This window comes from Rhinopithecus roxellana, chromosome 1 (genome assembly GCF_007565055.1).
Source record: "Rhinopithecus roxellana isolate Shanxi Qingling chromosome 1, ASM756505v1, whole genome shotgun sequence".
Taxonomy (NCBI): domain Eukaryota; kingdom Metazoa; phylum Chordata; class Mammalia; order Primates; family Cercopithecidae; genus Rhinopithecus; species Rhinopithecus roxellana.
In genome coordinates, this window is record NC_044549.1 from 102852102 (window position 1) to 102865310 (window position 13209).

Sequence of the window (13209 nt, forward strand, 5' to 3'; positions counted from 1 at the left end):
AATTAATGGATCTGGTACTGATCACTACCCATAATTATGTGCTTCACGGGAAATTCTACAGAACAAATGACCTGATTTCTTCAACAAATAATTCCAAGGAAAAAAACATAAAAATGAATGAGGAAAGTTTTTTAATGTGCAGATATGCTATAATCTCCAGGACAGAGGTAAAAAAAAAAGTAATGGGCAGAGCAGCGTTTATAGTATGGTAAGATTTAAGTAAAAACAAAAAAAGAATACATATTTTTTCTTACATAATCATAAAGTATTACTGAAAAGATATACAAGAAAGCAAATGTTGACTGTGGTTGTGTTTCAGGTGGCCAGGGAACAGTATATGAATGACATTTTACTATAGGATCTTTTGTATTTTTGGAATTTTAAAACATGTGAATCTATTACTTACACACACAAAAATTAAATAGAATAAAATCATAAAAGCATCATCATAAGTATGACCACAACCGTGTAGTTATGTAAGAAAATAAACTTATTCATAAGAGCTGAATAGTGAAGCATTTATAAGTAAAACATCCTATGTATATAGTTGGAAAAATTTAAGCAAAAATAATAGATAAGTAAATATGGAAAATTTTAACAACTGCTAAATATAAGTTTTGAATGAATAAAAGTTTATTATATGGTTTTATCTACTTTTCATGATGAAAAGTAAAGCAAAAAATCTTAAATATAATGAAAATATATATTATTAAGTTGTAGCCAGATATTGCCTATAGAAGACTTAAGCCTGAGGCTTACTCTTTCTTTACTGAAATGGATAAATATCACAGACTAGCACCAAACCAAGGCCCTCTCCTTGATGCAATCAGAAATAAAGAGCAAGTGAAGTGGGGAAAGAGAAGGCATAAAGTGACTTCGGACAGCTGTCTGCTGTGACAGTTCATTACACACTGAGCATCTGTCTATCCACCAAACTTGAAACATATCTAAAATTTATTTCAAGGAACCAAGACAAAAGCCAATTAAATGAGACTCTATGACCTGAAATGCCTTCCTTTAGAGATAACCAAGTGTTTATTAGTATGCAACTTCTTAGCACGACCAAAGGCAGAGTGCAGCGCACTTACTTTTTGCTTGCCTCACAGACGTCTGTAATATTGGAGAAAAGATGGTGCCTCTCAGTTTTAGTCATTGTATCACTCAGTTCTTTAGAATTTTTAAACATTCGTATCAAGATCTCCAAGCTGAGTAGATATGAATGTTCAGAGGATATGACTTCAAAGATAGCCTGGTAAGAAGGACAAAGAAATGTATTATTAATTATTTTGATTAAAGAACTAAATATAGCTGTCATAATTTTGCTATAAGAATAACAAGATATTCCACTTTTCAAGTATAATATCTTGGAAAGTACAAAAAGAGAAGCATTAAAGAAACAACATCACTAAACTACTCTCTTTACATAATACATATTTACCCAAATCTTAAAAAATAATCACTATCTGTAAATATGAAAAAAATGAAAGCATGTGGATGACTTGACATCACATCCTGAGGTCATGCCTTTGCCAAGGGGTAGAATCTATAGAAGGAAGCTAGGGCATGTCATAAAATCTCAGTGTGACATTAATTAACCTTTGGGGTCATCTCCTCCAGTCCTGCTTTCAAAGCATGCTGCTTTAGGGACAGTAAGGATTTATGGTCCTCTCTTGAGACTCGGAGAAAATTTCTCACGCCTTCCTTCCCTTCCCTCTTGTGTGTCATGCTCTTCCTCTCTCTACGCTTAATCTAATTTTAGTCAATAACAGCAAATATTCTGGTAGGACTGTGTCTACCCTCAAAAGGTTCTTATCAGCCACAGGAATTCTTTTATATAAACTCATATAATTGAAAGTAATTCCATCTGTTCAACAAGTCACACTCTCCACTCTCATCAGTGTCTCAAGAAGGAGCAAAGGACTCTCTGCAGAGACTCTCAGTGGCAGGCACACAGTGGTTTTCCTGATAAGTACTAACGATGAAATACCAACCCACATATGTGGATAAGACTCCAACGCCCTGTGTAAGGAATTCATCTAGATCCTTAACAAAATCAAATTCAGATCCTCTAAAAAGGGATACAGGGAAAATGCAGGCCTAAGATTCACAGCCTTCCTGGAAAGCTCCCTGGCTCCCTGCCTTCATCACCCTGATCTCCAGGGCTCCACCCCTTCAAGTCCTCGCCCCAAAGAGCAGAGGGTACTGTGGCTGGGTGGGAGCAGGAAAGGCAGAAGCAGGTGCTGATGGGTGCTCCATATTTTAGAAATCAGGTTAGAAGTGTTAATCTCAGTGTTCACCTCCACTTTTAACTTCTGTAAGGTTTAGGGACTTGGGTCTTACTTAAATGTGCTAATCTAGCCTCAGCTATGTTTCATGAAATTAAGTGACTTAACTATCTGAAGAGTAAAGAGTTAAAAAATGTTAAGAGTCTCATTTAACCTGTATATTGCGTGATTTTTTCAATCAATACAATAACCCCCAAAAACTATACACAAAGGAAATTAAATAAAAATTTACCTTCTGGACCACAAATAATGGATTTCAGGTGTTGATGTATATGATGCCTTGGAATGACTTAAAATATTTGAAACAGCAAAGACATTTTTCACTTCTTCAATGCTGAACTATGCTAATTTATTAATGTGATTAAGTGTTGAGGGTTTTGAGAACCAAAAATTAATACTGCTGAAATCAACATTTTACATAATTTATTTTAATTTGTTTTTGAAGGGCATAAACTAACAAAACCTTTGTTATCTCCAAAGGAAAACATTCAGGGTTATAAAGTCTCATTCATTTGGCTTTTGTCTTGATTCCTTGAAATAAATGTTGAGGTATGTTTCAAGTTTGGCGGACAGACAGATGTTCATTGTATAGTGAATTGTGACAGGAGACAGCTGTCTGAAGTCATTTCATTCCTTCTTTTCCCCCACTCTGCTCACTCTTTACTTCTGATTACATCAAGGAGAGAGTGTGTAATCTAATCCAAATATCCAAACTGGGCAAAAAGACATAATGAACTATTTATAACAGATCACAGGAAAAGGTAAATAATTGGTAGTTTATTATAATACATTTAATAAAATAATTGCTAAAATATACTGCAATAATACTATCAACTCTTTAAAAGCAAATTAGATTAGACCTGTTATATATAGCAGGTAGAAATAGCTATATAGGAATAGAAAGTCTGAATAAATATTTTCAGAATATGATAGAAATAGGCAAGGTTTAAATATATAAGGTTTAAAAGAACAGAAATGTTCAAATGGGATTAATACCTTGGAGGAGCTTTTAAATTTAGCTACAAGGAGAGGGAAATATTTTTACGTCACAATGTTAACAGTGAAGGAAAAAGTCCCATCTACTGTCCAGCATTGGAAAAATAGATAAAAAATCTTTAAAGGTGGTGTTCATAGAAGAGAATACTATATGATGATTGAAATGAATGATCTAGATTCATATGCGTTAACATGAATAATCTCAAAAATAACGTTGAGTGTAAAAAACAAATAACCAAAAAATATGCACAGAATAATATCGTACCTATACATTTTCACACACATGCACAAATATGTGTGTGTAGGTTATACATAATTTTAAAACACAGGCTGGAAGTATATGTACCAGTTGTTGTCTCTGGGGAGGAAAGGAAAGAAATGGGACTAAGGAAGAGAATGCAGGCCTTCTACACTATCAGTTTTATGTTCTTTTTAAAAAAGGAGAAAAATTACAATTGTTATACATTTGTTAATTCTCAGTGGATAGGTACACCAAAGTTCTATAGTATTATTTTTTTAAAACTTGGAAAAATGGCACTATACTGCACCCTTAAATTTTGCTTTATTCTTAATGCCAACCAAAAAAAAAAGGGACATCCTTGTGTCCTTTGTGGAATCAATTTATACGCATGCATATGCATTGACATACACACACGCACACACACTAATATGCATGAAGCAAGATGAAAATGCTTTGAGAGCTTCACAATATTATTACAATATGCAATTTTCTCAAATTGCATTGATTTAAACTTCAAGTTGTAAAACTCCATTATTAACCTGTTTTTTTTTTTACTAAATAAACTTTTTATTTTGGTAAAATTTTAAATTTATAGAAAACTTGCAAAGAGTGTTCAGAGCCCCCTGTATGCTTCATCCAGCTTTTCCTAACCTAGGGTATCTTACATAAAAAGGCTACATGTGATGATCAGACTAATGTGACGATCAGTTTTTCCATAAACATCCTTTTTCAGTTCTAGGATCCAACGTTGGTTTCATTCTTTATCATATTTCTCTCAGTTTAAATACCTGAACTAGGGGCTTTGTTGTTTAAAATCAAATGATGTTGAGTGACGTTGAGATATTTAAAATTTTTTTCTTTTCTGGGGGCTTATGTGTAGCTTTACTTTAAAATGATCACTTACTGCTTTTGTTAAACAAATACAATTTTCAAAGGACAACACTGGACAAGTGCACACAAAAAGTGAAAACACAAAAGAGCAGAGACTGACATGTACACTCCAGAGCTCTAAAGCGGCTGCTCGATAGAAACATACCTCTTGTCTCTTTCTTTCCTCTTGGCTTACTGTCTGAAATAATCCATTTCTTTTTACCTAGGAGAAAAAGCAAAGTAGAGTTGACTCATTTATCAATACTTTAAAAGTTTCCTTATTATTCAAGGCATAACTCTATGCCCTTCAAAAACGAATTAAGAGAAACTATACAAAATGTTGAATTCATCAATTTATTATTAATTAATCAGCAATTATTTACTAAATATTTATAGTGTGTCAAAAAATATACTAAGCATTTTACACCCTTTTTCCCAATGAATCCTCATACAAACTCTAGAAAGCTGATACTGTTCTTTTCCCCATTTCACAGATGGGGGTAACAACTGAGGCTTAGGATCCAAGAGCACATAGCTAATAGGTAACAAGGTCAGGATCTGCATCAATGTCGGTCCAATTCCAGGGCTAATGCTTTTAGTCAACATTATTGGTTAGGGATCCCCTACTTTATATGAAAGGCACCCCATTTCTAAGGGTTGGGCTAGCATCACTAAGACCCCTTCTAATACCAAGTCTGTACCACTTTTCATGTGTTTTTTTAGTCCACATATGTCTTGGAATGTTCTTAGCTTTATCCACCATCCTGACCCTGGGTCAGCCTGTCAGCAAGAATTCACGGCTAAAAAGGACTCTTTACACATTTTAATAAGGGAGGAGACTGGCCAGAAGAATGTAACCCTTCAGAGCTGCTCCCTTTGGTTAACCCTGACGAGGAATTTCACAGGATTTCCTGCATGACCCAAAGCCCGGCAGATAGATATACATGTGTCATGCCCACAATCTCTGCAGGTGAGGTCATCAGCAAGAATTTCCATGCCAGTGGCATCTCCACCCAAATGGGGTTCAGACCCAAAAAATCTTGAGAAGAGAATGAAAAGGCCGGGTGCGGTGGCTCAAGCCTGTAATCCCAGCACTTTGGGAGGCCGAGACGGGTGGATCACGAGGTCAGGAGATCGAGACCATCCTGGCTAACACGGTGAAACCCCGTCTCTACTAAAAAATACAAAAAACTAGCCGGGCGAGGTGGCGGGCGCCTATAGTCCCAGCTACTCGGGAGGCTGAGGCAGGAGAATGGCGTGAACCCGGGAGGCGGAGCTTGCAGTGAGCTGAGATCCGGCCACTGCACTCCAGCCTGGGCGATAGAGCGAGACTCCGTCTCAAAAAAAAAAAAAAAAGAAGAGAATGAAAAACCTGGGCTTAGAGATCTACATAGATGACAGCTAGTTTACTGAGGAATTAAGAGTACTTTGTCCGATCAACAGAGAGGGTAAACCCACAACTAAAGTACTTGCTCCTTTGAAGGGGAAGAGAAGGTAGTTTTGACAAAGATGAAGTATTAATATACAGAATTATAATCTTTCACTAATACTAACATGACAGATAGTAAAATATTCCTTTATGAAAAAGCCATCAGTAAGGAACTAGCAAAACTATGGTGCTAGAAAAAGAGATTCCGGGAAGCATTCTTGTATTCTGATTAAGAAAACTGAAGGGTCGCACATTTGGGGAGCCTGGAAGTTTCCTCTAAGTTATGACAAAGCAGCTCCTCATCGCTGGCTGCCAGGCTGCTGCTCCTGGGCCTGTGCTCCTGTCTCCATCCTTCCATGCCCTGTAACAGAACAGGCTCTCCAGATTCTTCCTCCGAGGCCCAGAAGAGTCATTTTGTCCACGTGAGGCATCCTTCCACAGTCAACTTCAAATTAAGTAGCACCATACAGCAGTTGTCTGGAGTAGAAGGTCATGACAGGCAAGAAGATTTCAGAGACTGATCAAGGTGGAGAGATGAAACCCAGGAGGGGAGAGAATGATCTGAAAAGGGGAAGAATGATTTGAAAAGGGGACCCCAAGACGACTGACAGAGAGCAGAGAAGAGACAATTGGGGGAGAATGAGAATGTAGGTGAATAACATCAAATGGAAATAAAGAAGAAAGAAAGGCAGAGAGGAAAGGAGGGAGGAAGAAAGGAAAAGGAAGAAAATAAGGGGAAAGAATGTGTACAAAGTTTTTCATAGGAAATACCTCTGAAAATTCTCAAATTCAGAAACAGTGACCTTATCTATAAACTTAAGTAAAAATCACTTGACATTCCAGGCTTTTTTAGCATGAAAAACATACGTTTATACCTATAGTCTTAAAATATACATCCTTTTTGAAGTTTACCAATTTTTGCTAAGAGAATCTAAAGTACTATCAAATTTATCACATTTCTTCAAGTGTTTCTACTGTCTCCATTTGTGGGCAAGAAAATATAACATACCAGCTTCTAAAACCTATGAGTCTTACTTGATAGATAAAGTGAAAGAAATTAAAATTGTACAGGCTCCTTTTTCTTATTTATTTATTTATTGAGACAGAATCTCACTCTGTCGCTCAGGCTGGAGTGCAGTGGCGCTGTGTCGGCTCACTGCAACCTCCACCTTCCAGGTTCAAGCAATTCTCCTGCCTCAGCCTCCTGAGGATGAGGAGCTGAGATTACAGGTGTGCACCACGGTGCCTGGCTAATATTTGTATTTTTAGTGGAGAGGGGGTTTCACCACATTGACCAGGCTGGTCTGGAACTCCTGACCTCAGGTGATCCACTCGCCTCGGCCTTCCAAAGTGCTGGGATTATAGACGTGAGCCACTGCGCCTAGCTTCATTTCTAAAATATACATTTCATACCAGCTTCAGCTGGGTACAAATGGGAAGACGTAGACAGCCAAAGCAATACTCCTTTAAACACACAGACAGCCAAAGCAACCTCATTTGAACTTTCTTATTCCTCACTGGTTTAAATTTCTTATTTAAATATGCCATCAACAAGCAGAACTTCAAAAGTATTTTTTAAAAAAGCAGTAAGAACTGGATTTAATGTGAGGGTCTTGATTTTGTATAATCCAGCCAATTCACAAAACTGTTCAAATCTGTGAATTCTGAATTTTAAAGAGAATATATGAACATATGTCAATATCTTCAACATTTTAAGTGGATAGAAAATAATTCAAATAAAATGACAGTGAACAATACTACAGTTTTGACATGTTAAAAATATGACCATATATCTGTGCCTTATTAAGACAGTGAATGCACAGAACTCGCTAATGTTATAATAGTTTTAAATTCATAATTACAAATTTACTGTATAATGGATGCTGAAATTCTTGACCTGTGATCTTTATAACTGAAAAATTTTGCATGTCAAAATGAGATAGAAATTAATAATTCACTAAACCTAATAAAGAACACTAAAAGATATTTCTTCTATGGATATGATACTGTCTAGTTAGATCCAAAACATAGGTTATGAAATCTGTAAAAGGGTAAGCTCCTAAAGTATAGATCCAAAAGGTAATTATTAGACACTCCATCTAAAATCATGCCGGTTTCCCTTTTGATACCTTGTGCTATAGTCTGAATGTTTCTGGTCTCCCAAATTCATATATTGGAATCCTAACCCCTAAGGTGATGGTATTAGGAGGTGGAGGCTTTCAGGGAGTGATTAAGCTTTGCCCCATGAATGGGATTAATACCCTTTAAAATAGGCCCCAGAGAAACCCCTAACCCTTCTACTACGTGAAGATGTAGCAAGAAGGCACTAAGTGTCAGAGAGCAGCTCCTTGCCAAACACCAAATCCGCCTTGATTTTGGGCTTTCCAGCCTCCAATACTGTGAGAAATAAATTTCTGTTGTTTATAAGCTACCCAATTTATGCAATTTTGTTATGGCAGCCCAAACTAAAGTGCCTTGCAGGTCTGAGCTTCTCAGATAAATACTCTAAGAAGGAACAGACAAGCTTTAGACTGTGAGTCCATTATTACATTCATTCCAGTTACGCTAAGCATCTCCACCTTGCAGGGAAATGTGTAAAAGAACTATAAACTCTGTGTAATATTTATTGGTCTTTGACTCCACTAACTGGAATAGGTTACGAGTCAAGTTCTCTAAGCCCCATATAGATCCTCAAATTGCCATTTACACAGAACTTATCTATAGATGTAGCCAGTCCTACAGCTGTGGAGAGAACCAAGCTTAGCACCAGTCCCTTGACTGATCAGATCATCATTTTCTGTGAAGTAAATGGGGATATTTACGTTCTGACACCCTCTTTGTTCTCAGACCCTCCACAACTTGACATTGTTTCTAGATGAATGTGCATTCCTTCTATTTTTGACAACCAGTTAGGGAAAACAGACGGGAAGACTCCAAAAGCCTCACCAACCAAAAAGACTCAAAAATGTAGCCATTTAAAAATTACATTAGATTTACAATCCAAGATCACTCTGTCTCCATAAAGCACTAATTTATACTGAACACCCATTTGAGCTAAGACTCAATGGACTTTACTCATTTGCTGAAAATAAGCTTGCTTTTCATCTCCATTGGTGATTCTCTACTTACAGGCTTCTTTTCTCAAGAACTCAAATGGGAAGGGATTTCAAAGTGAAATTATACCACAGGACACAATCACTTTCAGGTCCTTTCTACAGACTCAATGCAACCTGAGTAGTCCCTGAATTACAAATGAGCTAGAGTTCTTTCACTGTAAATAACATGGGAACAGCAGCAGTTTGAGAGTATGCTTGAAATTCCTAAAATGAAAAATCTGCCAGAATCCAGAAAGAGTGTCCTCTGTAACCAGACCCAATAGGCTCTCTTTAACCCCACTACATCCACAAGGAAAGGTTCTAAGACATCACTTTACCTAACTAGGTGCTGCCACAGAACACAAATTTCAAAGGGCCAGAGATCTGCATAACCAAACACTACATATGAAGTCAAGATGGGTCATCCTTTTGGGAAGTGGTGGGTTATCAGAAAGGGAAAATGCTTTTTTTAAGAAAAGAAAAAGTAGAAGGATAATAGCACATATCATAAAATCATATGCTTAATTCAAAAATGCATCAGGTAATATGCCAATGACATCCAAATTTATTTGTTCAGAAAGCTGATCTCTCTGATGTCCTGTTGTTAAGCTTTATTCTGCAATCCTCAAAAAAGTGTTTGGATCTCAAGAAATAGCAAGTACTCAACCTCAAGCAGACAACATCAAGTTTGCTAAAATAATGGAAAACTCAGATAAAGCAGGCCAGGACATTTGCTCCTCTATGGCCTGCATCACCATCTACAGACAGAGCCAGGATTCCTGAATGAACTCAAATTATTTTAATACAGATATGAAGCTGAGAATACAAACTACACATAAGTAATTAAATGCACAAGAATGAACTGCTGTGCTTTGTACATTTAAGAGATAAACACGCATTACTTCATTTGCAGCCAGCCCTCACTACCTTGCTACCCATGTCAATTCCTGATTCAGAGCTCTGGTTGGTTCTTAATTTCTTTCTCAAACTACCATTTTATCAAATGTTTACCATGAAGCAGGTACTGTTCCTTGCATGCATCTAAACCCTATAACAATTCTGTGAGGAAGCATTACTATCCCTAGTTTACAAATAAAGAACGGAGACACAGAAAAGTTAAGTCATTCACCCTAATAAGTGGAAAGCTGAGATTCAAACTTGGGTCTGCTTGTCCACCCCCAAAGCCTGAGCTCTTCATCGTTGTAGCACACTGCCTTCTAAAACTTCAGAGTTTTTTAAGAGCTGTCCAAGCTACTCTTCTCCTAAATTAAGTTCCTCCCCCGAATGCCCCAGAAACAACATCTCTCATTGGCTTCCTGGCTTCTGCTGCGGTGAAAGCTAAGCTGTCAGCAGGGCTCCCTGGTCATTTAACTTGTTGATTAATCCTGACATTTCTACCACCAAACAAATTCCTCTCTTTTACTTGTGGCTCTCTCTAACTTGCATTCCCTGCTGTGGGTTACTGAGCCTGGACCAAAATGTATTCTATCCCCCAAATGAACAAGAGATCCAGTTCTCATGTATCTATCAGCTAAATTAAGAAGAGAAAATGAGGTTAACAAATACATGAAAAGCTAATGACACAGAATTAGCAAGGACGAAAGGGAATAAATTCAGGGTAAAGGGCAATTCTATAATTTAACCAAATATTATCAATTTTTAAACGTGCACTATTTAATAAAATATTGGGGAATAGACCAGACTTACAGCAGTGGTTAACAGCTGAGGGGTTGGGAATGGTGGTAAAGTCAAGCAGTTTTCAATATTAACTCTTACGTTTATTTTTTTAATAAGGAGAATGCATTTCTTTTACTTCAGTAGTTCAAAACTAATTATTCTTAAAAACTTAATCAGCTTTAAATTTTGAATTTTAAATTGAAAAATCAGAAACAAACACATGATTAACAACAGGAAATTGGTTAAAAGAGCTAAACATCCACTTATTTGAGGAAGTAGTATGTGGGCTTTAAAAAGGTTGTTGTGGAAGAATATTTAATGACATGGAAGCTCATTCATAACATCATTAAGAAAAAAAGCCAGGTGACAAAACAGCAGGCTTAATAACATGAAAACATATTTACAACATTAAGGGAAAAAAGTGACAAAACTATTACTACATTATTGATTTTTGCATAAAAGACAACCCCTCTCTCTATATATTTTTAAATCTGAAAAGTTATACACAAAAAATGTTAATAGTGACTGAAGAGAAAGAGATAGTTCAATTTTTTTTATTTTTATCTATTGGTACTTTCTGATTTTTCTGTAATAAATACGTCTTGGCTTTGCAATTAAAGCAACACTTTGAATAACGAAAACTAAAATACTACTTCAACATCCTCTCCCAAAAAAGAAAGAAAACTAGAGTAGGGCAGACAAGCAGAACTGTTCAAGGGTGCCAATAAATACCTCTATTTCTTTGTTGCTGCCCCAAAGAGAAACTAGAGAAAGGAGAGATGACCACCTGTAGACAAAATAAATGAGAAGCTAAGGCAAAGGGAGGCAATAAGAAAGAAAGATTTTAATCAAGTCCAAACTGAGCAATGGCTTATGAGACAGTGCTGAAAATGAGTGATGACAGGCTGATCTGCAAGCATGAGAGATAAAGGAGGAAAGGCCTGTTAAGTGTCTGTGTAACTGAGAATGACGCCACGTACACATAGTGAAGGTATGAGTCAAGGGGTTAAGGAAGGTAGAACAGGTCTGAGGTTCCTCTCTTGCAGAAGAAAAGAATACCTGTATCTAAAGATGATGCCAACATATTAGTTGCTATTTTATTTTTATTTGCTATTTTTGTAAAATGACAAGTGGATAGGAACGACAAACTCCAAAATAATAAGCTACTTAGAACAACAGCGACAGTGAATTTCTGAGGCTTTGCAATAAAAATATAACCTGAGCAAAACCTGTTTCTAAAAAATGGATAATAGAGTAAACTAATGCTTTGCATTAGATGTACAAAGCAGAGTGGTTTCTTTGGACAGGAATTATCTTATTGTATGGAGTTCTGAGAAACAGACACAGAATTCCTATCTCTCTTCTTCCCTTTGCTATTATCAAGCTTTACTGGCCAGGCACAATGACTTACGCCTGTAATCCCAGCACTTTGGGAGGCTGAGGCAAGTGGATCACGGGAGGCCAGGCGTTCGAGACCAGCCCGGCCAACATGGTGAAATCCTGTTTCCTGTCTCTACTGAAAAGAAAAAAAAAGAAAAAGGAAAAAGCTTTGTTCAAGTGATTTATACCTTCATCACTTTTATTTTATTTTCTTTATTTTATTTTATTTTTTTTTTTGAGACGGAGTCTCGCTCTGTCGCCCAGGCTGGAGTGTGCAGTGGCTGGATCTCAGCTCACTGCAAGCTCCGCCTCCCGGGTCTAGGCCATTCTCCTGCCTCAGCCTCCCGAGTAGCTGGGACTACAGGCACCCGCCACCTCGCCCGGCTAGTTTTTTGTATTTTTTAGTAGAGACGGGGTTTCACCATGTTAGCCAGGATGGTCTCGATCTCCTGACCTCGTGATCCGCCCGTCTCGGCCTCCCAAAGTGCTGGGATTACAGGCTTGAGCCACCACGCCCAGCCAATTACTTTTATTTTCTACTCTTCTGCCCAACTAGCCCAACTAGTTTAAGTCACATCCTATAGACAAAACTTTTCTCACCTTCACTTCACTGCTTTCTGTGATTCCAACTGTGTCTTTCACTTTGGCATTCTGTCCTATATCCTTTCAAAATATCATTTAGACATTTCATTTGTATTGTCTTCTGCTCTAGGTTCTAAGCACCTAGAGGGTAGGCTGGGTTTTAGCCTTGTTTTGTTTGCCTCATTCACTACAATGCAGTGGAAAACAAATTAATTTTGGAGTCAGATATTAGCACTGTTCAAATTATAAGTTATAAACTGTCAGTGAATGCAAAATAAAGTCTTATGGTAAAGTGATCGTTATCTATTTAAATGTAACAAACAGAAAAAAATCAAAAATACTATAGTACACCACAAGCAGAAGTATAAAGTAACTCCTGCCTTGTAAAATTTCTTTGAGATATATGCACACATATACATGTACAAACACAGACATTCAGACACACATACTGGTTTACAGGGTAGAACATATTTATTATGTTAAGTGGCTGATAAAGACAATGGTTACAATGTCCACTCCATGATATATAAATTCACACTAGACAAAAGTCAGTCAGTCATGTTGTTTAACACTCCTATGGACCTCTACAAGAAAAACCATTCTACTTACAGCCTCTGCAAAAGAAGCGGCCCCAAGGGACCACATTTTGTGCCA

The 13209-nt window shown here is 37.1% G+C and overlaps 1 protein-coding gene across 1 annotated transcript in view; it reads right to left on the minus strand.

The window, feature by feature from the left end:
* Positions 1-13209, minus strand: part of ARHGEF26 (Rho guanine nucleotide exchange factor 26) — a 139706-nt gene that overhangs the window by 105418 nt on the left and 21079 nt on the right. Inside the window, exons 5-6 of the mRNA XM_010370616.2 lie at positions 4559-4615; positions 1089-1249 (exon numbers count right to left, since the gene is read on the minus strand). Of these exons, the coding sequence (XP_010368918.2) occupies positions 1089-1249; positions 4559-4615 (218 nt within the window). The remainder of the gene's footprint in view (positions 1-1088; positions 1250-4558; positions 4616-13209) is intronic.